This window comes from Rhincodon typus, chromosome 16 (assembly GCF_021869965.1).
Source record: "Rhincodon typus isolate 14 chromosome 16, sRhiTyp1.1, whole genome shotgun sequence".
NCBI lineage: Eukaryota > Metazoa > Chordata > Chondrichthyes > Orectolobiformes > Rhincodontidae > Rhincodon > Rhincodon typus.
This window is the reverse complement of record NC_063347.1, coordinates 959,765-987,754: the sequence shown is the minus strand read 5'-3', so window position 1 is coordinate 987,754 and position 27,990 is coordinate 959,765. Positions and strand designations below refer to the sequence as shown.

The following is a 27,990-nucleotide window of genomic DNA, read 5'->3' as shown; positions in this document are numbered from 1 at the left end:
CCCCAACAACACACGCCCCATATTTCCAGACCAAAAAAAATGCAAGGTCAGCGATGACAGCTCCTCGTGTTGGGCACTTTAATATACCCGAGAATGTTCTGTCTCTGTTACAAACTCATGTCATCTTATCCAGTTCAACTGCAGTTCTCCCAACCCTTTCTTGTCAGTCTCTGCAGCTGCCTATAAACATCAAACAGGTTCAGGAAATTCTACAAACAAGAATCATGGTTCATAATAAGCGGCTGGTGACGAAGCTCTGAGCTCATACTCCCCAGAATTAGAAACTGAGCAGTAGCAACAAAACGCGGATCCAAACGGAGCGGCCCCTCGAAGTCCAAGCGAGAGTCTCCGGCCCTGGGTCACTTCGCAGCCCCCAAACCATGTCGCAGGTAAAATGCTGCTTGTCTGCGCAGTTTTGGTTCACTGTTTTCTGTATGTCCTCAACCTGTTCTTGTAAAATATGCCGTTTAGGAAGCGCATGTTGTTAAGAAGAAACGGCCACCGATGAAGGAGGAAGATATCAAAGGAGCTCGAAATAAACTGGGGAAAGAACAGAGAGTCCAGTCGAAAACGTACCGGGTCTTGCAACAATGCGGTAAGTGTCCAAGGTGGCAGCTCCTCGGGAAAGGAGGAAGGCAGCTGGAACCTTAGTCACCAGCACAGAATTGAACAAAGCGATTTGATATTTTAAAGAAGTGAGGGGTCGATGTATTTGCGCGATTCATATTGGGGAATGTGGAAGTCCTTTCAACACGCAACAAACTGGCTTTATCCAGGGAGTCCGTCACTTCAAGAAGAAACTCAACCAATAAATAAATACACTAACTAGAGAGACTTTTTAGTGGGAGAGCATTTTTGGAAACAGTGATTGCAACTCCTTAAGTTTTACGATAGCTATGAACAAGAATAAGTAAGGACCTTGCGGGAAACTACTAAATTGAGGGAAGGCAAATAATGTCAGTATCAGGCGGGAGCTAGGGAGTATTAATTGGGAGGAGCTGTTATCAGGCAAATCGACATTTGGCACGTGGGACCTGTTTAGCTGGGGAGTTCAGGACCAGTATGTTCGAGAAAGGAAGAAGGATAAGGATGGCAAGGTAAGGGACCCTTGAATAATGAGGGAGCTTGTGAATTTAGTCAAAAGGAAAAAAGCCTATGTTAGGTTTTGGAAACTAAAATCGGTCAGGGCCTGTGAAGAATATAAAGAAAGCAGAAAAGAATTCAAACAGGAATTAGGACCATGAAATGACCTGGGCAAATAGGGTTAAAGAGAATCTCAAGGCATTCTATACATATATTGAAAACAAGAGGATAACTAAGGAGAAGGTAGGACCACTCGAGGATAAAGGAGGGAAATTTGCTTGGAGGCAGAGGATGTGGGTGAGATCCTAAATGAGTATGTTGCGTCAGTATTCGCACAGGAGAAGGATATAGAGGATTGTGAGATCAGTGTGGAACATGCTAACATGCTAGGGGATTTTGAGATCCTTGAAGAGCATTAAAGTGAATAAATCCCCAGAGGCCAATGATATCTACCCCAGGTTATTGAGAGAGGCAAGACAGGAGATTGCTGGGGCCTTGACCAAGATCTTGATATCCTCACTAGCCCTGGAGAGGTTCCAGAGGACTGGCAAGTAGCTAATGTTGTTCCTCTGTTCAAGAAAGGAAATCAGGATAATCCAGGAAACTATAGACCAGTGAATCTCACATCAGTGGTTGGGAAGCTATTGGAGAGAATTCCCAGGGATAGGAAATAGGGAGGGCAAATAAAGGCCAACATTTCATTTGTCCTCCCTAATATCCACTGAACTTGGATGCTAGCTTTTTGTGATTCAAGCACTCAGATCCCCAAATCCCTTTATTCTGTAGCTTTCTCCAATCTTTCTTCATTTAAATAATATTCAGTTTGTCTATTCTTTCTGCCAAATTGCATGTCATATTTTCCTATATTATATTTCATCTGGTAAGTTTTGCCAACTCATTGGGAGGAACAGTGGCTAGCACTGCTGCCTCACAGTGCCAGAGACCCAGGTTTGATTCCACCCTCGGGTGACTGTGTGGAGTTTGCACGTTGTCGTTGTATCTGCATGAATTTCCTCCAGGTGCTCCGGTTTCCTCCCACAGTCCAAAGATGTGCAGCTTAGGTGGATTGGCCATGGAAAATGCAGGGATGTTTTGAATGGTGAGTCTGGATGGGATGCTCTTCGGAAGGTCAGTGTATACACAATGGGCCAAATGGCCTGCTTCCATACTGTAGGATTCTATAATTTAACCTATCTGTCTCTCAGCAGATTGTTCAAGACACCTTGTGTCTTCCCATCTATTTTTGTGTCATACAAGTCATATTGGCAACCATTTGTGGCCTCTGAGACCTGGTTCATACTTGTAAGGTCACAGTTAGAGTGCCGCATACAATTCTGGGAGTCTGAGGGATGACCTTGTAGAAGTTTATAAAATCATGATGGGCATGGGTAGGGTGAACAGCCAAAGTCTTTTCCCTAGTGTAGGGGAGTCCAAAACTAGAGGGCGTAGGTTTAAAGGTGAGAGGCAAAAAGATTTAAAAGGGACCTGAGGGGCAACTTTTTCACACAGAGGGTGGTGTGTGTAGGGAACGAGCTGCCAGAGTAAGTGATAGAGACAGATACAATTACAACACTTAAAGACATTTGCATGAATAGGAAAAGTTTACAGGGATATGGGTCAAATACAGACAAATGGGACAGTTTATAAAACCTGGTTGACAGGGCCTGTTTCTGTGCCAAATGACTCTGTGACTCTATTTGCTGGGTTCAGCAGTAACAGGCACCTCACAGAAAAGAGCCTGTGGAGCACATCTGTTTTCTAAAGGATTACCCATTAACAATTACTGAACTCAGGCACTAATAATAGAGAACTGTTTCTTTGCTAGGATGCATTGAATTGCCCGGTAAATTCTTCATAAAACCGTAAAATATAGGAGCAGAACCAGGCCATTTGGCCTGTCTTCGCCACTGTTTGATCATGGCTGGCATGCTGCTCAACCTCATTCTCTTGCCTTCTCCCTGTAACCCTTGGTCTCCTTCCTAATCAAGAACTTATCTATCTCTTGTCTTAATTATACTTAATCACTTGGCCTCCATAGCCCTCTACAGCGATGAGTTCCACAGATTTTTGATCAAATCTGTTCACCCTCCATGAGGCATTGTGGTCCATCAGCAGTAGAATTAAGGACACTGCTTCAATCAGTATCAGAATAACATGGCATAACTCTCACTGCCCAACAGCAGACAGATAATGACCTATTCTGAAATAACAATGGGTAGAAAGCATGCTGGGAACTGAAAGCCTGAACATGAGATTTCAAGGAATTCTAAAAAAAGCTCACTGAAGTTCCCAAGAGAAACCTGACTAGAGTTGAGTCACACCTAGAATAAGCTGGTCATGGCTATCAGAGACCCATCATTAGACTTTTATACATTGCAGTTTGAGTCCGAGCTACCGTCTTGTGATTAATTCCAGACATCATGCTTTATCCAAGATGTCAAGGTCTTGGAGAGACTATGGATTTCATGTAGAGGGGGAGGAACTTCAATCATTTGAGAAAAACTAAAGAAGTTATGATTTTGGAGAGAATAATAAAGTAAGATTCTGGTACATGTGTTCACAAACATGACAGAATAAATAAGAAGCTGATTGCAATAGCAAGATGATTAGTAACCAGACAGCACAGATTTACAATCAGGATGTTATCTCTTTATGGCTCAGCCTTTGGAATTAGTCTCAAGCATAATCTCTGGCATCCCTTCAGAATGTCCTGCAGTTGCTCAGTGACATTTTTTTTCTGACATCGGGGAGGCAACATAATTGGAATCATTCTGTGTAATATAGGTTCTCAACACTGTCAATGTGCTACTCTGCTCCAGAAAGCTTCTACTCTAGACATGGGATTGAAACATAAAAATAGAAGAAGGCCATTCAGCCATCAAACTTGCTGTGCCATTCAATTTGATCAAAACTAAACTTCTCTCTTAGTGCCAGAATCCCAATCTCCCCAATCTATTGATGCCTTTAGTGTCCAGAAATCGACATTTCTTTCTTAAATAAAGCCAGTGACTTGGGTCTTCACTGCCTTTTGCAATTAAAAATTTCATAGGTTCCTCATTCTCTGAGTGAAGAAATTTCTCCTCATTTCAAACCTAAATTGTCTAATATATATCCTGAGACCATGACACCTTGTCCTAGGTCTCTCACAGAGGAGAAACATCTAGTCTGTCCAGTCCTGTCATAATTTGATGTTTCAATGGGTTCCCCTCTCATTCTTATGAACTCGACTGAATACAGTCCCAGTTGACCCAATCTCTCCTCATACGACGAACCTGTCATCCCAGACATCAATATGGTGAACCTTGGCTGTGCTCTCTCTATGGCAAATACACCTATCCTTAAGTAAGGAAATCAAAACAGCACAAAACAGTCCAGGTGTAATCTCACCAAGGCCCAGTAGTGTTGGAACAAGATATCCTTGCTCCTGTACTTAAATTCTCTTGCAAAGAAGCCAATATACCATTTGCCTTCTTAATCCTTTGCTGTACCAGTACGCTTGCTTTCAATGGTTGGTGTACAAAGATATCAAAGTACAATCTACCATTTAGAAAGCAGACTGCCATTCTGCTTTTCCTACTGAAGTGGGTAACTTCACACTTAACTATGTTATAATACAAGGGTTAACAACATATTGGTATGGATGGTCAGCTAAAAGGAAACAGAGTGGGTCTAAATATGTAATTTTTGGGTTGAAAAATGTGACAAACAGAATATTGCATAGATAACTGCTGCACCTCATCTTTTTACAAAGTTTATAGAATAAAATAGAATCCCTACAGTATGGAAACAGGCCATTTGGCCCACCAAGTCCACACCAACCCTCCAAAGAGAACCCACCCAAACCCATACCCATACCCATAGCCCTATCCTAGTAGCCCTGCATTTCCCATGGCTAATCCACCTAACCTGTACATCCCTGGACACTATGGGCAATTTAACATGGCCAATCCACCTTACCTGCATATCTTTGGACTGAGAAAAAAACCAGAGAACCCAGAGGAAACCCATGCTAACACAGGGAGAATGTGCAAACTTCACATAGATAGTTGCTTGGGGCTGGAATTAAACCCAGGTCCCTGGCACTGAGGCAGCAGTGCTAACCACTATGCCATCCTTTAAGCCCTATAAATGACATGTATGAAGAGATCTAATGCATGGATGCTAAATTTACTGATGACGTGAAGGTAGGAATCATTGTTATGAAGAGAACATAAAGTCTGCAAAGAGATTTAGGTAGCTTCATGGAGAGGTGCTGGCATAGTGATAATGTTGCTGGACTAATCCAAAACCCCAGGCTCTATTGGACTGTAGACATAGGTTCAAATTCCACCATGACAGATGGTGAGATTTGAATTGAACAGAAACTGGGTCAAGACTGAGCAAACAACATGACCAGTCTGATTCAAAGACTGTAATCAGGAAGAGGACTGAAGTGGGAGACAGAAGAGCAGAGTTTGTGCAGATTTAAATGTTAACTTCAGTCTTTTTAACAGTAAATGAGAAAAATTTCAGACTCATCCAAAGTTAAGCCTGAAGAAAAATGGAACTCGAGTTAGATATTTGAATAAGTCAGTGACCAGTGATTTTACTGGTCAACAAATAAAACAGGTAGGTTTATATGAACAAATATGTAATAGGTTGTTATGCTTTGATTTACGGAAACAGTAAAAGGAAGGGACAGAAGCTTGGCACTCCTGTTGCAGGACAATTTCAGGCTAAAACAGTCTCCAAAGCAGAAGCAAATGTTTATTCCTACCACTACCTTCTCAGGGCTACTAGGGATAGCCAATAACTGCTGGCCTCACCAGTGTCCATGTCCTGTATGAATAAAAATATTTCCAGCTACTTATTGCCTCTGATAATTAGAGATGCCCTGAGTTTAAAAGCAGCAAACTGCTTGCTCACCTTATGGCACTTCATAGAACGATACTGCACAGGACATAGAACATAGAACATTACAGCGCAGTACAGGCCCTTCGGCCCTCGATGTTGCGCCGACCTGTGAAAACCAATCTGAAGCCCATCTAACCTAAACTATTCCATTATCATCCATATGTTTATCCAATGACCATTTAAATGCCCTTAAAGTGGGCGAGTCTACTATTTTTGCAGGCAGGGCATTCCACGCCCTTACTACTCTCTGAGTAAAGAACCTACCTCTGACATCTGTCCTATATCTATCACCCCTCAATTTAAAGCTATGTCCCCTCGTGCTAGCCATCACCATCCGAGGAAAAAGGCTCCCACTGTCCACCCTATCTAATCCTCTGATGATCTTGTATGTCTCTATCAAGTCACCTCTTAACCTTCTTCTCTCTAACGAAAACAGCCTCAAAACCCTCAGCCTTTCCTCATAAGACCTTCCCTCCATACCAGGCAACATCCTGGTAAATCTCCTCTGCACCCTTTCCAATGCTTCCACATCCTTCCTATAATGCGGTGACCAGAACTGTACGCAATACACCAAGTGCGGCCACACCAGAGTTTTGTACAGCTGCAACATGACCTCATGGCTCCGAAACTCAATCCCTCTACCAATAAAACCTAACGTACTGTACGCCTTCTTAACAACACTATCAACCTGGATGGCAACTTTCAGTGATCTATGCACATGGACACCGAGATCTTTCTGCTCATCCACACTACCAAGAATCTTACCATTAGCCCAGTACTCCGTATTCCTGTTACTCCTTCCAAAGTGAATCACCTCACACTTTTCCGCATTAAACTCCATTTGCCACCTCTCAGCCCAGCTCTGCAGCTTATCTATGTCCCTCTGTAACCTACAACATCCTTCTGCACTATCCACAACTCCACCGACTTTGGTGTCATCCGCAAATTTACTAACCCATCCTTCTACGCCCTCATCCAGGTCATTTATAAAAATGACAAACAGCAGTGGCCCCAAAACAGATCCTTGAGGTACACCACTAGTAACTGAACTCCAGGATGAACATTTCCCATCAACCACCACCCTCTGTCTTCTTACAGCTAGCCAATTTCTGATCCAAACTGCTAAATCACCCTCAATCCCATGCCTCCGTATTTTCTGCAATAGCCTACCATGGGGAACCTTATCAAACGCTTTACTGAAATCCAAATACACCACATCAACCGCTTTACCCTCATCCACCTGTTTGGTCACCTTCTCGAAGAACTCAATAAGGAAGACATCATTCAGCCTACCTTGCTTGTGCCACTTCTCTCAAAGACAGACTTCTCTGCTCTTTTTTCACATCTCCGTCCTCAATTAACTATTTTACAGGTGGTAATGCTATGGGTGTCCTCCTTCTCAACAAGGACTGTTCTGTGGTTACTCCTATCCAAACTGTCATGGACAGATGCGTCTGGGACAGGTAGCTTGGTGAGGATGAGGTCAAGCATTTAATATTCCCTCATTGCTTCAACCCCCAAGAGAAGTGTAATCTAGCAGCTGTGTCCTTGAAGACCAAACTATGTACCCTTCTACTTTTAGTGCCTCTTCAGCAAAGATTGCTGAATTATCAGCTGAGGGAGAGCAGCAAATGTTTCCTTACCCTTGTCTAACCTGATGTCATGGGGTCTGGAGTTAATGCTGAGGACTCCCAGGCAACTCCCTCCTGACTATATACTATTGCTGTTAGCTCTAGTGGGTCTGTCATGTTGGTGGAACGGGACATTCTCAGGGATAATGATGTTGGTAGCTGGAATGTTAGCTACAAGTTATGACTGAATGAACATGACTACGTCAGGCTACTGCTTGACACGTCTGTCTCCAATTTCACCAGAAGTTCCCACATGTCAGTGAAGTTGACTAGATAGGACTGGTTGTGCCTTTTGTGTTTTTGAGTCTTTGGTCAATGACAGTGATCTACATGGTTTTATGTCGCTTGCAGTTTGATCCAGTTGAGTGCCTTGCTAGTCATTTCAGAAGGTAGATATGAGGTAACCACTTTGTTATAGGTTTGAAGTCACCTGTTGGCCATACAGCTTTACCTCCCTAGAGAACAGTAGTGAACCAGGCGGTTTATGACAGTTCTGCAGTTACATGTTTTACCAGGATGCTGCCTGGACTGGAGGGCACGTCTTATGAGGAGAGGTTGAGGGAGCTATGGCTTTTCTCATTGGAGTGAAGAAGGATGAGGTGTGACTTGATAGGGGTATACAAGATGATGAGAGGCATAGATAGAGTGGACAGACAGACATTTTCCCAGGGCAGAAATGACTATCACAAGGGTCATAATTTTAAGGTGATTGGAGGAAGGTATAGAGGAGATGTCAGAGGTAGGTTCTTCACACAGAGTGGTGGGCGTGTGGAATGCGATACTTTAGAGACTTTTAAGCAACTCTTGGATAGGCACATGGAGGATAGTAAAATGTAGGGTATGCAGGGTAGATCGATCTTAGTAGAATGGGTCAGCACAACATCGTGGGCTGAAGGGCCTGTACTGTGTTGTACTGTTCCATATTACATAACTTGCCTCACTCGTGACAGATAATAGTTTTTATTTAAGATTTATTTAATTAAATTTGTCATTTTATGATTAGTCAAAGTCTATAATGGTAAATAATATTTGCACCACACAATTGCCAGGTTATTATCATCTCGATAAGAAAAATATCTAATGTCCCTAGCATTGCTGAATCTGGGCTCACACTGGTTGTGGCTCATTCACTTGATTTCATTTCTATAATGATTGCTGCCAATGGTGGGACTGTTCTGTGACAATGTAAATGTTTCTGAAGTTTACATGCTTTGTTTGTACTAACAGAGCAGGAAGGTGGGGCTGCTCCTTCTGTCTTCAGTAACGTGAGAACAGGACAAGAGACAGTTTTTGCAAAGGGAGCCACTGATCAGCCGAAGAGTGTCTTCAGTAAATGAGAAAAGTTCTGCAGTCACATCTGATTCTAAAGTGACAATAGCTATAAGCTAATTTTATGAAGCCTTAATATTCTTGTCTGAGGTGAAAAAAAACTGCTCATTTTTATATAAATAAAACAAACAAAAAAAAAAAAAAATCGCTTCCTGATTTGATATCTCACATACTCCATTTGAGGTTTGTGGTTTGAATTGGTACTGAAGATTTTCACAATTGTTTGGCTTTTCCACCTGGTTTTCAATCAGATTGCGTTAGTACTGAAGCAGCAGAAACCCAATCTACTAAATCAGTGTACAACAGACAGAAGGGTCTAGGCCTGAAACATCAGCTTTCCTGCTCCTCTGATGCTGCTTGGCCTGCTGTGTTCATCCAGCTCTACACCTTGTTACAACAGACAGAGTTCTGGTTCAAGGAAGGGCAGGATTGTGTATTAAACTCGTGAATATAAGGTGACCAGGAAAGGAAGGAGTTGGGGTGGTAGTACTGTTTAAAGAAAGCACTGCAATACTGAACAAAGAGGATTCTCTGAGGGATCAAAGTGAGAATTGATTTGACTAGAACAAAATAGGTGCAATTGCATTGTTTGGTGTAGTCTACAAACCATCCATCAGTGAGAAGGATGTAGAAGAAGAACAAATCTGCAAGGAAATTGTAAAGGCAATATAGAGTAGCTATAGTGGGAACTTTAATCATCTGAATGTAAGCTGAAATTGTAGTCGTGTAAAAGCAGACCCATGTGTTGCTGGCATAAATGGAGACTTTTTTTGCAGTAATATACAAAGGATGCATTGCTGGATCTGATTCCTGGGAATGACAGCAGCCAAAGTGAATCAGAGACATAGAAGATAGGAGCAGGAAGAGGCCATTCGGCCCTTCGTGCCTACTCCGCCATTCTTCACAATCATGGATGATTGTCCAACTCAATAGCCTAATCCTGCTTTCTCCCCATAACCTTTGATCCCATTTGGCCCAAGTGCTATATCTAGTTGCCTTTTGAATACATTGAATGTTTTGGCATCAACTACTTCCTGTGGTAATGAATTCCACAGGCTCACCACTCTTTGGGTGAAAAAATATCTCCTCATCTCCATCCTAAATTGCCTACCCTGAATCTTCAGACTATGACCCCTGGTTCTGGACACTCCCACCATCGGGAACATTCTCCCTGCATCTACCCTGTCCAGTCCTGTTAGAATTTTATAAGTCTCTATAAGATCCGCCCATCATTCGTCTGAACTCCAGTGAAAACAATCCTAACCCAGTCAATCTCTCCTCATACGTCAGACCCACCATCCCCGGAATCAGCCTGGTAAACCTTTGTTGCACTCACTCAAGAGCATCCTTCCTCAGAAAAGGAGGCCAAAACTGCTCACAATATTCTAGGTGTGCTCTCACCAAGGCCCTGTATAACTGCAACAACACATCCCCATTGCTGCACTCGAAACCTCTCGCAATGAAGCCCAACATACCATTTGCCTTCTTTACCATGTGCTGCACCTGCATGCTTACTTTCAGCAACTGGTGCACAAGGACACCCAGGTCCTGCTGCACACTCCCCTCTCCCAATTTACAGCCATTCAGGTAGTAATCTGCCTTCTTGTTTTTGCTTCCAAAGTGAATAACCTCACGTTTATCCAAATTATATTGCATCTGTCATTGATTTGTCCACTCACCCAACCTGTCCAGATCATGCTGAAAGATCTCTGCATCCTCGTCACAGTTCACCCTCCCACCCAACATGGTATCATCTGCAAACTTGAGATGTTACACATTGTTCCCTCATCCAAATCATTTATATATATTGTGAATAGCTGGGGTCCCAGCACTGATCCCTGTGGCACCCCACTAGTTACTGCCTGCCAATTTGAAAAGGACCCATTAATTCCTGCTCCTTATTCCCTCTCTGCCATCCAGTTTTCTATCCAATCAAGTGTCAATGCAAGGCCATTTAGGGGACAGTGGTCTTTGGATCATAACTTTGGGTTGGTTAAGGAAAAGGACAAGGAATAACCCACAGTAAGAATAAGATGAAGAAGAAAAATTGTGTTTAGACAGAGGGGTGAAATAATAGCATTAAGAACCAGACAAAGCATAGAAGTTTGGAGGGGACCTAAATAAAAACAAGTAAGGAACGAGAAAGGGAAAGATTGGCTTCCCTTTTATGTTAAGTGCAAAGAACAAAAATTTTACATGTACATAAAGAAATAGTCAGAGGATTGTGCAAGGAGAATGGGATTGATTAGTGACCAACAAGGGAATTTATATATGGAGTGAAGTGTCACAACTGAGGTATTAAATATGCTCGCTCTTTACCAAGGAAGATGCTGCTGCCCATGTTATGGTGAAACAGGAAGCTGTCATGCACTTAAAGGCTTCAAAATAAATAAGGAGGAACCTATGGATAGGCTGCACTTAAATGTACATAAGACAACAGGTTCAGATAAGATGCAGTAAAGGATTCTGAGGAAAAAGACAGCAGAATTTGTTGAGGTACCAGCCAAAATGTCCAACCTTCCTTAAGCTATTGGAGAACTGGGAACAATGTGGAGACATTGGAGAGGGTGCTGGAGAGATTTACAAGAATGGTTCTGGTGATGAGAATCTTCTGTTACATAGATAAATTGGAGAAGTTGACAGTATTTTCTCTGGAGAAGAAAAGGCTGAGAAGGGCTTGGATAAGGTTATTTAAGTCATGAATGTCCAGGCCTATAGGGTGAAGGTAAGATAGATACAATGGCCTAAATGGTCTAATTCAGGGCAGTAATAATTTTATGATTATGAACACAATTTGTTTCAACAACTCCCTGTCCGGGGGAGTTCCACATTCTCACCACTCTCCGGGTTAGGGCATTTCTGCTGAATTCCTGATTTCTCAATGACTCTCTTATACTGATGGTCTCTCATTCTGATATTCCCCACAAGAGGAAACATTCTCTCTATATCCATGCGATCAAACTTTTCATCATTTTAAGGATCACCATTAGATTACCCTCAGCCTTCTCCCATGAGAAAGCAGACCCAACTGGTCAATCCTTCCTCGATTTTTCCGGCATCATCCTCATAAATCTTCCCTGACCCTCTCCAGTGCCACTAGATTTTTTTTTAATAAGATGGTGACCAGACTGCCTACAAAGATTCATCGATTCATATAGTGCAGAAAAGGCCCTTCAGCCCATCGAGTCTGCACAAACTACCACTAAAAGTGCACTAATCCCAGTTTCCTGCACTTGTCCCATATTCTTGAATGCTATGATATTTGAAGTACTCATTCAAATATTTTTTAAAGATTGTAGGGTTTCCAGCCTCCACTACCTTCCCAGGCAGTGCATTCCAGATTCCCATCACCCGCTCAGTGAAAATGCTTTTTTTCCCCAAATCCCCTTTGAATTTCCTGCCCCTTACCCTAAAACTATGCCCTGGTGCGATTGACCCTTCAACCATGGGAATATTTGCTCTCTATTTACCCTGTCCATACCCTTCATAATCTTATACACCCCTATCATGACTCCCCTCAGTCTTCTCTGCTCTAATAAAAACAATCTAATCCTATCTAGTCTCTCCTTACAGCTCATTTGTCCATCCCAGGCTGCTGTCCATCATCATTTGTCCATCATCCTGGTGAGCCTCCTCCATACCCACTCCACTCCACTTCTATCACGTCCTACCTGTACTGAGGTGACCAGAACTGTACACAGTACTCCAGCTGTGTCCTAACCAATACTCTGTACAATACCAACATTACTTCCTTGCTCTTAAACTCTATGCCACGACTGATGAAAGCAAGTGTCCCATGTGCCTTCTTAACTATCCTATTCACGTGCTCTGCCAACTTCAAGGATCTGTGAATTATTACCCCAAGATCCCTCTGTTCCTCTAAGCTACCCAGTGTCCTGCCATTCATTAAATACTCCCTCACCTTGTTTCTTCTTTCAAAATGCATCACCTTGCACTTATCAGGGTTAAATACCATCTGCCACTGGTCTGCCCATCTGACCAACCCATCTATATCTTCCTGTAACCTACAACCATTTTCTTCGCTGTTAACCACTCTACCAGTCTTGGTGTAATGTGCAAACTTGCTCAGCATTCCGCCCACATTTTCATCTGTATCATTTAGATTGCTCTGTGTGGACTTATCCACAAGGAGCTGTTCCTAGTTTACTGTGGTCAGATCCTGCTTTATTTTAATGAAATGTACTTTCCCCAATCTAAAGCCATCCTTTGCAGGCCATCTTCTTCATTGTCCAGAACAAATTTGAATTGTACTGTGTTATGGTCGCTAATGTTTAAATGTTCCCGCACTGCCACATCGAACACTTGTCCAGCAGTTTTTCCTCAGAACCAGATAAGGATCCTGGTACTGACTGCTGTGGTACACCGCTGGACACCGGCACTCAAACAGCTTTTTACCACTACCCTTTATGTCTTATTGCTAAGCCAGTTTCTGATCCATCTTGCCAATTTACCCTCAATTCCATGTGCTTTAACCTTCTCAATCAGTCTCCCATTTGGGACCTTGTCAAAAGCTTTGCTAAAATCCGTATAAACTACATCAACTGAACTTCCCTCATCCACACACTTGATCACATTTTCAAACAATTCTAACAGATTTGTTAGGCATGACCTCCCTCTGACAAAGCCATATTGACTAACCTTAATTAACCCAGGCCTTTCCAAGTGCATATTATATCACTCCTTCAGAATTTTCTCCAATACTTTCCCTATCACTGACATGAGACTCACCGGTCTGTAATTTCTTGGTTCATCTCTACCACACCTCTTGAAAAGTGGAACCACATTAGCAATCTTCAATCCTCTGGCACCTCCCCTGTGGCCAAAGCAGAATTAAAAATTTGTGTCAGAGTCCCTGCAATTTCTTGCCTCAGCAGCCTGGGATGGAGTTCATCCAGGCCAGGGGGATTGGTCTATTTTTAAGCCCGTCAGAATCTCCAATACTTCCCCATTTCCTATGTAAAACTGTGCAACTTCCTCACAGTCCCTCTTCCTGAATTCCGTACCTATGTTCTCCTTTTCCAGAGTGAAGACTGAAGAGAAGTATTCATTTAAATCCCTTCTAATATCCTGTGGCTTCACACACAGATTACCCCCTTGGTCCCTAATGGCCCTACTCTTTCCCGGGTTAACCTCGTCCCTTTAATCTATTTATAAACCATCTTGGGTTTCTCCCTAATCCTGTTTGCAAGTCCTTTCTCATGCCCCCTTATTGCTCTTCTAATTGCTTTCTTCAGTTCCCTCCTGCACTTCCTGTATTCCTCTATGGCTGCAGCTGAATTGCTCCCTTTGTACTTGCTAAAAGCCCTACACTTCCTCTTTATCCAGTCCTGTATTGTCCTATACATCCAGGATTCTCTGAACTTATTGCTCCTACATTTTCCTCTAAAGGATACATGTTGGACCTGTACTCTCCCCAGCTTCTTTCTGAATGACCCCCATTGGTCTGTGTGGACTTATCCACAAGGAGCTGTTCCTGCTTTATTTTAATGAAATCTACTTTCCCCAATCCAAAGCCATCTTTTGCAGGCCATCTTCCTCCTTGTCCAGAACAAATTTGAACTGTACTGTGTTGTGGTCGCTATCATTTAAATCTTTTCCCATTTGCCACATCGAACACTTGTCCAGCAGTTTTTCCTCAGAACCAGATCCAGTACTGCAGCGTCCCTTGTTGGGCCTTCTACGTATGGATACAAAAACTCCATTGTCCCCTCTAATGCTATGACTACCCAAATTATGTTGGGAAAATTGAAATCCCTCAGTATAATTACCCGATTATTTACTCGTACAATACTCATAAATGTGGTCTAACCACGGTTTAGTACAGGTTTAATATAACTTCTCAAATTTTGAATTCTGTCCTTCTGGATGCAGCATCTAATGCCTGCAATACATTCTTTAGTGTTCAGTGTATTTGTATCTGGGATCCCTTTGCTCCTTTACTCCAACCAGTTCCATACCTCCGTGTAATAAATGACTTCCTGATTCTTCCCATCAAAATGCACATTTATCTGTGTTGAACTTCAATTGCTGATTTTACATTCCATTCTAACAACACATTGGGAATGCATGCCATTAACTCCCGCCTCCCCTATATTCCAGTTATCTGTACTGTGTAAACATGAAGTATGAAGAGCAGGCTGTTAAGTGATAAACAGAATTCAAACTCAGTCTATCCAATAAACAAAGTGCAGCAGGCTTGTTTGTCATTGGAGCTAAAACCCTGAATGGTATGCAATCAGTGAACAATTGCCATCAATCCCATCTATATGCAATCATTCTCTTAATACCCTCACTTGTATTGAACCCGCATTGCCAATCAAATATTCCAATTGATAAGCAAACATCACCAATCTCTGGTGAAATCCATCCCACACATTTGGAGCTGATGATTCCATGACTACTTTGAGTTTCTGTGATTTTATAACAATTAAAACGTGAAATTTTCATCCATCACCCTGGAGGACCTCTGGTGTTGATGTCTTTTGTCTTTGGAATCACCATTCTGCTAGTTTCATTCCCAATTCTACAGCTCTTTCTTGTCCTGGGAAAGGAAATGAGTTCTAACAAACTGAACAAGTCTGGGCTCAGTGAAGAAGATTGTGACAATGGTGATGGTTAAACACAAGGCCCCAAGTAGAACATGGACCAACTGGGACATCAGACACTGCTTACTCCAAGTAGCCTGCGAACAAAACAAAACAATTTTTTTCAAAACAACAATGTCACATAAAGCATCAGTGTCATCAGATTGGTGGGGAGGGGGAGATGGTCAGTACTAGTGTTTCACTGTCGGTATATGACAGGGCCAGGGGCCGGCGTCGCTGTGACACGGGGCCAGGGGCCGGCGTTGCTGTGACACGGGGCCAGGGACCAGGGCCGGGGCCCGAGCCGGAGTGTCACAGGGACATGGGTCAGGGTCAGTGTCACATGGTCATCATCCTTCAACAATCGTGACTATCATTGGAGTTTCTGCACCCACCTTCCCTGCAGTACCTACCTGCGAAAGTGCCGTCACTGTGCCACTGAGAAGATAGACTAGCAGTAAAGGCACAGGGAGCAGGAGGCCCTTGAGGGGCTGATTCTTGCTATGCTTGAAGTAATGGCTGATATATTGAAGGCTGTGGGCAATTCGGAGTCCCATGTTCAGGCAGTTTGCTAAAATAAATCCAACACCTCCTTGCCACCATGTCAAACAATAGGAAAGGCCAAGAAAGGTAAGCGACAGAGCCAGCATCATAATGTTATACCTTCAATAAAATAATCAAACATTAGGCAAAATATTGAAGTACCTGATAAAGGAACGAAGACTTGCAATTACTACAGAAACTCATGATCTCAGCACCTGAACTGAAGTGTGGTTGCTATTGTAATGTCAGAAACATTTATCCTCGGGATTTTGACTGACACACATGCCACATACAGCAAGAAAATCAACAAGTGAAACTGTTAATTCTTGCAAACAGAGGCGTGATATCTGGAAGCTAGGACGTTGCAGGTTATAATTAATTGTATTCTGACGTTTGACCAGCCTAAACACTGAGCATGGAATTGCAAAGCATTTGAGTTTCTAACCACCAGATGTGTTGTAAACTCTAAACCTTAGAATCCTAAAATCATATGGTAGAGATCCTTCAGCCCAACGAGTCTGCACTGATAAAAATACACGAGTGTTACTTTCCTACATTAGGCACTGAATGTTATGACATTTCAAGAGCTCATTCAAGTACATTTTAAAGGTTGTGAGGTTTCCTGCCTCACTCCCCTCCCAGGCAGTGCATTCCAGACCCCCACCACCCTCTGGGTGAAAAACACTTTCCTCCAATCCCCTCTAAACCTCCTGCCTTTTATTTTAAGATTATGCTCCTTGTTATTGACCTATCAACAAACAACTGCTTTCTATCTACCCTGTCCATGCCCCTTATACTCTCTTATATCTTCAACTCAGCCTCTTCTGTTCCAAACAAAGCAACTGAGCTTAGAGGTATTGAGCTCTACTGCATAGAAACAGACCCTTCAGTCCAAATTATCCATGCTGACCAGATATTCTAAATTAATTTACTCCCATTTCCCACCATTTAGCCCTTATCCCCCTAAACCCCTCCTATTCATATACCCATCCAGATGCCTTTTAAATGTAACTGTACCAGCTCTACCACTTCCTCTGGCAGCTTGTTCCATACATGTACCACCCTCTGCGTGAAAAAATTGCCCCTCAGTCCTTTTAAATCTTTCCCCTCTCACCTTAACTTATGGCCTCTAGTTTTGGACTCCCACACCCCAGAGAAAATACCTTGTTTATTTACCCTATCCATGCCCCTCATGATTTTATAAACCTCTATAAGGTAAGCCCTCAGCTTCTGAAACTCCAGGGAAAAAAGCTCCAGCCTATTCAGCCTCTACCTATAGCTCAAACCCTCCCACCTCAACAACATCCTTGTAAAGCTTTTCTGAGCTCTTTCAAGTTTCACAGCATCCTTCCTATAGCTGGGAGAACAGAATTGAATGCAATGCTCCATATGTGGCCGAACCAATGTCTTGTGCAGCCGCAAAATGACCCCCCAACTCCTATATTCAATGCACTGACCAATAAAGGCAAGCATATCAAACGTCTTCTTTACTATCCTGTCTATCTGGGACTCCATTTTCAAGGAACTATGATCCTGCACTCCAAGGTCTCTTTGTTCAGCAACACTCCCCAGGACCTTACCAGTAAGTGTATAAGTCCTGCCCTGATTTGCCTTTCCAAAATGCAGCACATCACATTTATCTAAATTAAACTCCATCTGCCACTGCTCACCTCATTGGCCCATCTGATCAAGGTCCTGTTATACTCGGAGGTAACCTTCTTCACATTCAAATAATTTTTTTAAATGACGAAAAGCAGTGGAGCCAGCACTGCTCTTTTTGGCACATCGCTGGTCACAGGCCTCCTGTCTGAAAAGCAACCCTCCACCACCACCCTCGAGCCAGTTGTGTCCAACTGGTTAGTTTCCCCTGTATTCTATGCGATCTAACCTTGCTAACCAGTCTACCATGAGGAACCTTGTCGAACACGTTACTGAAATCCATACAGATCATGTCCACCGCTCTACCCTCATCATTACTTCTTCAAAAAACTCAATCAAGTTAGTGAGACACAATTTCCCACACACAAAGCCATGTTGACTATCCCTAATGAGTCCTTGCCTTTCCAAATATATGTAAATCCTGTCCCTCAGGATTCCCTCCAACAACTTGCCCATCACCGATATCAGGCTCACTGGTCTATAGTTCCCCGGCTTTCCTTTAACACCTTTCTTAAATATTATACCACATTAGCCAGCCTCCATTCTTCCAGCACATCACCTGTGGCTATCAATGATATAAATATCTCAGCAAGGGGCCCAGTGACCATTTCTCTAGCTTCCCACAGAGTTCTAGGATACACCTGATCAGGTCCCAGGGATTTATCCACGTTTACGTATTTTAAGACGTCCAGCACCTCCCCCTCTGTAAAATGGACATTTTTCAAGATGTCGCTATTTATTTCCCCACATTCTCCAGCTTCCATATCCTTCTCCACTGTAAATACTGATACAAAATACTTGTTTAGTATCTTCCCCACTTCCTGCGATTCCAAACAAAGGCGGCCTTGCTGTCCTTGAAGGGGTCCCATTCTCTCCCTTGTTACTCTTTTGTCCTTAATGTATTTGTAGAATCCCGTTGGATTCTCCTTAACCCTATTTGCCAAAGCTGTCTCATGTCACCTTTTTGCCCTCCTGATTTCCCTCTTAAATACACTCCTACTGCCTTTATATTCTTCGAGGGATTCACTCAATCCCTGCTGTCTATACCTGACATATGCTTCCTTTTTTTGCTTGACAAAAACCTCAATTTCTCTAGTCATCCAGCATTCCCTACCAGCCTTGCCCTTCACCCTGACAGGAACACTGTGTCTCTGGACTCTCGTTATCTCATGTTTGAAGGCTTCCCATTTTCCAGCCGTCCCTTTACATATGAACATCTGCTCCCAATCAGCTTTTGAAAATTCTTGCCTACTACTATCAAAATTGGCCTTCCTCCAATTGATCATAGAACATAGAACATAGAACAGTACAGCACAGTACAGGCTCTTCGGCCCACGATGTTGTGCCGAACTTTTACCCCAAACCTAAGGTCTACCTAACCTCCACCCCTTCCTTATACGATCATTCATATGCCTGTCTAATAGCCGCTTAAATGCCTCTAATGAGGCCGACTCCACTACCCTCTCCGCAATGCATTCCATGCCTCGACCATTCTCCGAGTAAGGAACCTACCTCTGACGTCTCCCCTATATCTACCTCCACTCACTTTAAAACTATGCCCCTTCTTAATAGCTACCTCCACCCCAGGAAAAAGTCTCTGGCTGTCTACTCTATCTATACCTCTGATCATTTTGTACACCTCTATCAAGTCACCTCTCATCCTTCGTCGTTCTAAAGAGAAAAGCCCTAGCTCTCTTAACCTTTCCTCGTAAGACCTTCCCTCCATTCCAGGCAACATCCTGGTAAATCTCCTCTGCACCTTTTCCAACGCTTCCACATCTTTCATGTAATGAGACGACCAGAACTGGACACAACACTCCAGATGTGGCCGAACCAGGCTTTTGTACAGTTGGAGCATAACTTCACGGCTCTTGAACTCAATCCCTCTATTAATGAAAGCTAACACACCATACGTCTTCTTAACAACTTTATCCACTTGGGTGGCAGCTTTCAGGGAACTGTGGACATGAACCCCAAGATCCCTCTGCTCCTCCACACTGCCAAGAATCTTTCCGCTAACCCTGTATTCTGCTTTCAAATTTGTCCTTCCAAAATGAATCACCTCACATTTTTCAGGGTTAAACTGCATCTGCCACTTCTCAGCCCAGCTCTGCATCTGATCAAGAACAAAGAACAAAGAAAATTACAGCACAGGAACAGGTCCTTCAGCCCTCCAAGCCTGCGCCAATCCAGACCCTCTATCTAAACCTGTCGCTTATTTTCCAAGGATCTGTATCCCTCTGCTCCCTGCCCATTCATGTATCTGTCTAGATACATCTTAAATGACGCTATCCTGCCCGCCTCTACCACCTCCGCTGGCAACACGTTCCAGGCACCCACCACCCTCTGCGTAAAGAACTTTCCACACATATCTCCCTTAAACTTTTCCCCTCTCACCTTGAAATCGTGACCCCTAGTAATTGAGTCCCCCGCTCTGGGGGAAAAAGCTTCTTGCTATCCACCCTGTCTATACCTCTCATGATTTTGTAGACCTCCATCAGGTCCCCCCTCAACCTCCATCTTTCTAATGTAAATAATCCTAATCTACTCAACCTCTCTTCATAGCTAGCGCCCTCCATACCAGGCAACATCCTGGTGAACCTCCTCTGCACCCTCTCCAAAGCATCCGCATCTTTTTGGTAATGTGGCGACCAGAACTGAACACAGTATTCCAAATGTGGTCGAACCAAAGTCCTATACAACTATAACATGACCTGCCAACTCTTGTACTCGATACCCCGTCTGATGAATGAGAGCATGCCGTATGCCTTCTTGACCACTCTATCGACCTGCGCTGCCACCTTCAGGGTACAATGGACCTGAACACCCAGATCTCTCTGTGTATCAATTTTCCCAGGGCTTTTCCATTTACCGTTTACTATCAATGTCCCTTTGTAACCTCGAACAGCCCTCCGCACTATCCACAACTCGACCCACCTTTGTATCGTCCGCGAACTTACTGATCCACCCTTCCACTCCTTCATCCAAATCATTTACAAAAATCACAAATAGAAGAGGACCCAGAACAGATCTTTGTGGTACACTACTTGTAACTGAGCACCATGTTGAATATTTTCCATCCACTACCACCCTTTGTACATCTTCCTTATTAACATCCACCTCCTCTAGCCTACCGGCCTGTTTCGCACTGTCCTCTTCTACAACTAGGTCCCTCTCAGTTGTGAATACCGAAGAAAAGTATTCATTGAGGACCTCTCCTATGTCTTTAGGCTCCGTGCACAAATTCCCTTTACTATCCTTGATCAGCCCTACCCTTTCTCCGGTCATTCTCTTATTCCTCATGTATGTGTAAAAAGCCTTGGAGTTTTCCTTGATCCTTTCTGCCAAGGTTTTCTCATGCCCCTTTTTGAGAACTTTAACTTTTAGGTCCAGTCTATTCTTTTCCATCACTATGTTAAAACTAATAGAATTATGGTCACTGGCCCCAAAGTGCTCCCCCACTGACACCTCAGTCACCTGCCCTGCCTTATTTCCCAAGAGTAGGTCAGGTTTTGCACCTTCTCTAGTAGGTACATCCACACACTGAATCAGAAAATTTTCCTGTACACACTTAACAAATTCCTCTCCATCCAAGCCCTTAACACTATGGCAGTCCTAGTCTATATTTGGAAAGTTAAAATCCCCTACCATTACCACCCTTTTTTTCCTTGCAGATAACTGAGATCTCCTTACAAACCTGTTTCTCAATTTCCTGTTGTCTAATGGGGGTCTATAGTACAATCCCAATCATCCCTTTCTTATTTTTCAGTTCCACCCAAATAACTTCCCTGGATGTATTTCCAGGAATATCATCCCTAAGTACAGCTATAATATTATCCATAATCAAAAACTCCACTCCCCCTCCTCTCTTGCCCTCTTTTCTATCCTTCCAATAGCAGCTATACCCTGGAACATTAAGCTGCCAGTCCTGTCCATCCCTGAGCCACATCTCTGAAATTTCTATGATATCCCAGTCCCATGTTTCCAACCATGTCCTGAATTCATCTGCCTTACCTGTTAGGCATCTTGCATTGAAATAAATGCAGTTTAATTTATTAGTCCTACCTCGTTCTCTGCTTTGTTCCTGCCTGCCCTGACTGTTTGACTTGGTTCTTTTCCCAAATGCAATTGTCTCAGACTGATCTCTTTCCCCACCATCTCCCTGCCCTCCTCCCACTTACTAGTTTAAATCCTCCCGAGCAGCTCTGGCATATCTCCCCACCAGTATATTAGTCCCCTTCCAATTCAGGTGTAATCCGTCCTCCTTATACAGGTCACTTCTATCCCAGAAGAGATTCCAATGATCCAAAAATGTAAATCCTTCTCCCCTGCACCAGCTCCTCAGCCACACATTCATCTACTCTATCCTCCTATTCCTCTCACTAGCTCATTGCACTGACAGTAATCCAGATATTACTACTGCTGAGAACCTGCTTTTAGAAACATAGACATAGAATCATAGAAGATAGGAGCAGGAGGCGGCCATTTGGCCCTTTGAGCCTGCTCTGCCCATTCTTCACAATCATGGCTGATCGTCCAATTCAACAGACTGATCCTGCTTTCTCCCCATAACCTTTGATCCCATTCACCCCAAATACTATATGTAGTTGCCTGTTGAATACATTCAATGCTTTGGCATCAACTACTTCCTGTGGTAATGAATTCCACAGGCTCACCACTCTTTGGGTGAAGAAATGTCTCCTCCTCTCCGTCTACCCCGAATTCTCAGACTGTGACCCCTGGTTCTGGACACATCCAACATCAGGAACATCCTCCCTGCATCTACCCTGTCTGATTGTGTTAGAATTTTATAAATCTCCATGAGACTCCCCCCTCATTCGTCTGAGCTCTAGCAAAAACAGTCCTAACCTAGTCAATCTCTCCTCATACATCAGTCTCATCATCCCTGGAATCAGCCTGGTAAACCTTCGCTGCATTCCCTCAAGAGCAAGAGCGATATTCCTCAGAAAAGGAGACCAAAATTGCACACAATATTCCAGGTGTGGTCTCACCAAGGCCCTGTATAACTGCAAGAACACATTCCTGCTCCTGTACTCGAAACCTCTCGCAATGAAGGCCAACATACCATTTACCTTCTTTACTGCATGCTTACCTTCACCAACTGGTGTATAAGGACTCCCAGGTCCCACTGCACACTCCCCTCTCCCAATGTACAGCCATTCAGGTAGTAACCTGCCTTCTTGTTTTGCTTCCAAAGTGAATAACCTCACGTTTATCCAAATTATACTGTATCTGCCATTGATTTGCTCACTCACCCAACCTGTCGAGATCACGTTGAAGAATCCCTGCATCCTCATCACAGAATGGCTGGGGTCACAGCACCAATCCCTGTGACATCCCACTAGTTACTGCCTGCCAATTTGAAAAGGACCCATTAATTCCTACTCTTTGTTTCCTCTCTGCCAACTAGTTTCCTATCCATCTCAATACACTTCCCCCTATCCCTTGTGCTTTAATCTTGCACATTAATCTCTTATGTGGGTCGTTGTCAAATGGTTTCTGAAAGTCCAAAGATACTACATTGACTGGCTTCCCCTTGTCAACTCTACTAGTTACATCTTCATAGAATTCCAACAGACTTGTCAAGCCATGTTGACTCTGTCTGATCATGCCACCGCTTTCTACAAGCTCTGCTATAAAATCCTTGACAATGTATTTGAGAATTTTCCCCACTACCGATATTAGGCTCACTGATCTTTAATTCCCTGTTTTCTCTCAACTTCTCTTTTTGAATATTTGAGTGACATTAGCCACCCTCCAATCTGCAGCGTCTGTTTCAAAGTCTATCGAATCCTGGCAGATGACCATTAATCATCCACTATTTCTAGAGCTATTTCCTTAATTGCTCTGGGATGTAAATTATCAGGCCCTGTGGATTTATCGGCCTTCAATCCCAACAATTTTCCCAGCACAATTTCTCTACTAATATTGATCTCCCTCAGTTCTTCCCTCTCACTAAATTTTGCATCCTCCAACAATTCTGGTATCTGATTTGTGTCCTCTTTTGTGAAGACTGAACCAAAGTATGTATTCAGTTCCTCAGCTGTTTCTTTGTCCCCTATTACACATTCCCCCATTTGTCTGTAGGGAACCAACATTTGTCTTTACCAATCTCTTTCTCTTCACATACCTATAGAAACTCTCAGTGTCAGTCTTTATGTTCCCTGCAAGCTTATTTTCGTACTCTATTTTCCCTTTCCTAATCTAATCCTTGGACCTTCTTTGCTGAATTCTAAACTGCTCCCAATCCTCAGATTTATTATTCTTCTTGGCCAATCTGTATGCTTCTTCGTTGGATCAGATACTATCTCTAATTTCCTTTGTAAGCCATGGATTGGCCCTCTTACACATTTTGCTTTTGCGACAGACAGGAATAAACAGATGTTGCAGTTCCCCCAAGCGTTCCTTGAATCTCTGCCTAGCTTCCTACATTCTCTCCTCAGAATTTCATCCTTTTCTCTTTCTATTTCATTAGCTCCAATATGTACATTGACCTCTTGCTGGTCGCTATCCACTTTGAGAATATTCTGCAGCCTCTCTGAGATATACTTGATCCTGGCACCAGGGAGGCAACATACCATTCCGATGTCTCATTGTTGGCCACGGAAACATCAGTCTGTGATTCTGACTACAGTGTCCCCTAGCATAATCGATCTTATCCAGCCTCTCTTCATAGCCAACCTGCTCCATCCCAGGCAATATCCTGGTGAATCTCATCTGAACCCCCTCCAGTGTAATCATATCCTTCCAATAGTGCACTGACCAGAACTGCACACAGCACTCCAGCTGCGGCCTAACCAAAGTTCTGTACAATTCCAACATAACCTCCTGTTGTTATAATCTGTGCCATGATTGATAAATGCAAGTGTCCCATATGCCTTCCTAGCCAGCCTATTAATCTTTCCTGGCACCTTCAGAGATTTGTGGACAAGCATCCCAAGATCCCTCTCTTCCTTTGAGCTTCCTATTGTCTTGCCATTTTTTGAATATCCCCTTGTTTTGTTACTTCTTCCAAAGTGCATCAACTCATATTTATCATAGTCAAATTCCATCTGTCACTGATAACACAGTGTGGAGCTGGAGGAACACAGCAGGCCAGGCAGCATAAGAGGAGCAGGAAAGTTGACATTTTGGGTCAGGATCCTTCTTCAGAAATCTGTCTGTCACCGATCTGCCCATTTGCCCAATCCATTATAAACTCCTGTAACCTAACATCTTCTTGCTCAGTATTAACCACATGGCCAAGTTAGGTATCATCCGCAAACTTACTTAGCATTCCCTGCATTCTCATCAACATAATTTAAGGATAGCACAAACAATGAGACACCTAGCACTGATCCCTGTGGTACACCACTGCACACTGGGCTCCAGTCACACAAACAGCTTTCTACCATCACCCTTTGTCTCCTGCCACAAAGCCATTTTTATATCTAAGTTGCCAAGTTCCCCTGAATTGCATGTGTTTTTACCTTTATCAGTTTCCCATGGGACACCTTGTCAAAGGCTTTACTGCAATTCAATATAAATCACATCGATTATCTTCTTCCCCCGACATACTTATAGAATATCTTGGGATTCTCCTTCATCTTACCCACCAGTGTATTGTCATGCCCCTCTCTTTTAAAGAGAGTGCTTAAGTATTATTTCATTTTACATACGTGAAATAAATTTATAAAGAGCTGACATTAATGTTTCAAGAAGCTTACTGATTTTGATAACTAGATTTAGATTCGCAAACAGCCTCAGCCACTTACCTGTCAACTTCTTCCTTACTCATTGCAGCGAACGTGAAACATTCGGTCACTCCATTTATAGCCAGCAGCAGTACGTAGACACAGTAACAACGCAAAAGAGTTGGACCTACAGAGAAACAGCAAACTATTACATTTAACCTTCTTTTCTCAATTCTCCCCCTCTTGGTATACATCCATGCTGAAAACTATCTAAGCAGTAAATGTTACTGTCCATTGGTTCCCTGAAGTGAGTGTTCTTCAATGTCAATTCAAGGCATGAATTATTCAGATGCATTATTTGACTATGTAGTCAACAGCTGAAATCATCCTTGTCCTGAGTCTAAGGAAAAGAATTTGTGCAGGTACACAACTTATTTCCAATTGCTGGATAACATTGATAATGAAGTGGTTAAAAAGGTGAAGCGCTGTCGTCAACAATAATGATGTGTTTTTATAATGCCTTTAACATCATATGACATCTCAAAGTTCTTGTGGGAATGTTATCAAAGAAAATTTGGCATAAGGAGACACTGAGACAGGATCTTGGTCAAAGGTAAGCTGGAAGAGACATTTTAAAAGAGGAAAGTCGTACAGGTTTAAGCAAGGAATTTGCGTAAGGAACAGGCAATAAATGCTGGCCCAACCAGCGAAGTCCATATCCCATGAATGAATAAAATAAAATGCTATCCCCCCACAACATGAGCTTTTATTTTCTATATACACCTTATCATAGCTAAAATCTAAGTAAAATATATCTACTGGTTCCCCTTTATCTGGAGCGCAAGTTACTTCTTCAAAGAGCTCCACTAAACTACTTAAACATGACTTTCCTTTGACAAAACCATTGTGGCTCTGACTGATTACCTGGAACTTATTCAAGTACCCTGTTATACTATCTTTAATAATAGCTTTTAACATTACCCCAATGACAGATGTTAAGTCAAAAGGCTGGAAGTTTCCTGCTGTCTGCCTCCATCCCTTTTTGAATAAAGGAGTTACATTAGCTATTTTCCAATCAGAAGGAACCTTCACTGAATCAAATGACTTTTGGAAAATTAAAGCCAACGCATCAACTATCTCACGATCTTTTCACTGCGACAATTCATTAAGGCTTCCTAGACAGCATCTTCCAAACCAATGAACACTCCCATCTCGAAGGACAAGGGCAGCAGATACATGGGAACACTATCCCCTGCAAGTTCCCCTCCAAGCCACTTCCTATCCTGACTTGAAAATATATCGCCAATCCTTCAGTGTCACTGGGTCAAAATCCTGGAATTCCCACCCTAAGGGTAATGTGGGTCAACCCACAGCACATGGGCTGCAGCAGTTCAAGAAGGCAGCGCATCACCAGGTTTTCTAAGGCAATCAGGGAATGGGCGATAAACACTGATGTTCCTAGCCTACTCCCAAAACAAAAATGAATTTTAAAAAATTACTTCTGAATTGTTGTGGTATTCATGAAGCTGCACAAATTCCTTCTCTTTCATTCCACAAAAAGATGTGTTGAAATACAGCACTCCACACAGAAAGAGCAATACCTGGGCCCGAGCTCAGCATCGATCCACCATAGATATTCAGGGCCAGATGAGAGTATGAGTATCCAAACACTGTGATGGTCAGTCCAATCAACATCACCAGCTTCATAAGCATCTCCAGAACAGTGGCTGCCATAGAAACATCCTCCTGATAACCAAACAGGAAGCTTCGTGAATATTCTATTCTCCATAACTCAGCAGCTATCACAATAAAAATTAATCCTGAGACAGATGAGAATCTTAAAATATGAATGTGATATCCAGCCAATTGCACATGTGCTAGCTGTTTGAAACAGCTACCCAATTAACCACCATCTTCTGCAATCTTTCCTCAGCCCAACAAAGTTTTATCTTCACGTAGTTACCCAATTCTCTTTGAAAGTTGCTCCAGTAGTGAATCAATTTCCAACATCCTTTCATGTTACTGAAGTCCCTAATCCATAGCACATGTCCTCTGCATCCTCTCTAAGGCTTAATTATCCTTTATAGGATGTGATGTGAATTAACTGGGTGAGACTTGGAATTTTATAAAATGCAGCATAACTTCCTCTTTTCTGTACTCTTGGGATTGATTTGGAAATCCAACGATCTCATCTGCTTTTAGAGTCGTACTAAACAGAAACAGACCCTTTGGTCCGACCAGTCCATGCCGACCATAATCCCATACTAAACCTGTCCCACCTGCCTGCACATGGCCCATATTTCTCCAAACCTTTCCTATCCACATATCCATCCAAATGTCTTTTAAACATTGTAATTGTACTCTCACCCACCACTTCCTCAGGAAGTTCATTTCACACGCGAACCACTCTGTGTAAAAAAAAATTGCCTCATGTCTTTTTAAATCTCTCTCCACTCACCTTAAAAATGTGGCCCCTAGTCTTGAAATTCCCTATTTTAGGGAAAAGACAACTACCATCAAGTCTATCTATACCTCTCATTATTTTATAAACTT

The 27,990-nt window shown here is 42.8% G+C and overlaps 2 protein-coding genes across 2 annotated transcripts in view; one reads left to right on the top strand and one right to left on the bottom strand.

Moving 5' to 3' along the window:
- Positions 1-27,990, bottom strand: part of LOC109933574 (protein RFT1 homolog) — a 70,921-nt gene that overhangs the window by 23,200 nt on the left and 19,731 nt on the right. Inside the window, exons 6-8 of the mRNA XM_048606651.1 lie at positions 27,039-27,183; positions 25,519-25,624; positions 15,955-16,204 (exon numbers count right to left, since the gene is read on the bottom strand). Of these exons, the coding sequence (XP_048462608.1) occupies positions 15,955-16,204; positions 25,519-25,624; positions 27,039-27,183 (501 nt within the window). The remainder of the gene's footprint in view (positions 1-15,954; positions 16,205-25,518; positions 25,625-27,038; positions 27,184-27,990) is intronic.
- On the top strand, positions 64-9,071 carry LOC109918780 (musculoskeletal embryonic nuclear protein 1-like). The gene is made up of 3 exons (XM_020518724.2): positions 64-389; positions 472-595; positions 8,835-9,071. Exons 1-3 carry the CDS (start codon positions 381-383, stop codon positions 8,942-8,944), a joined length of 243 nt encoding a protein of 80 aa, XP_020374313.1. The 5' UTR covers positions 64-380; the 3' UTR covers positions 8,945-9,071.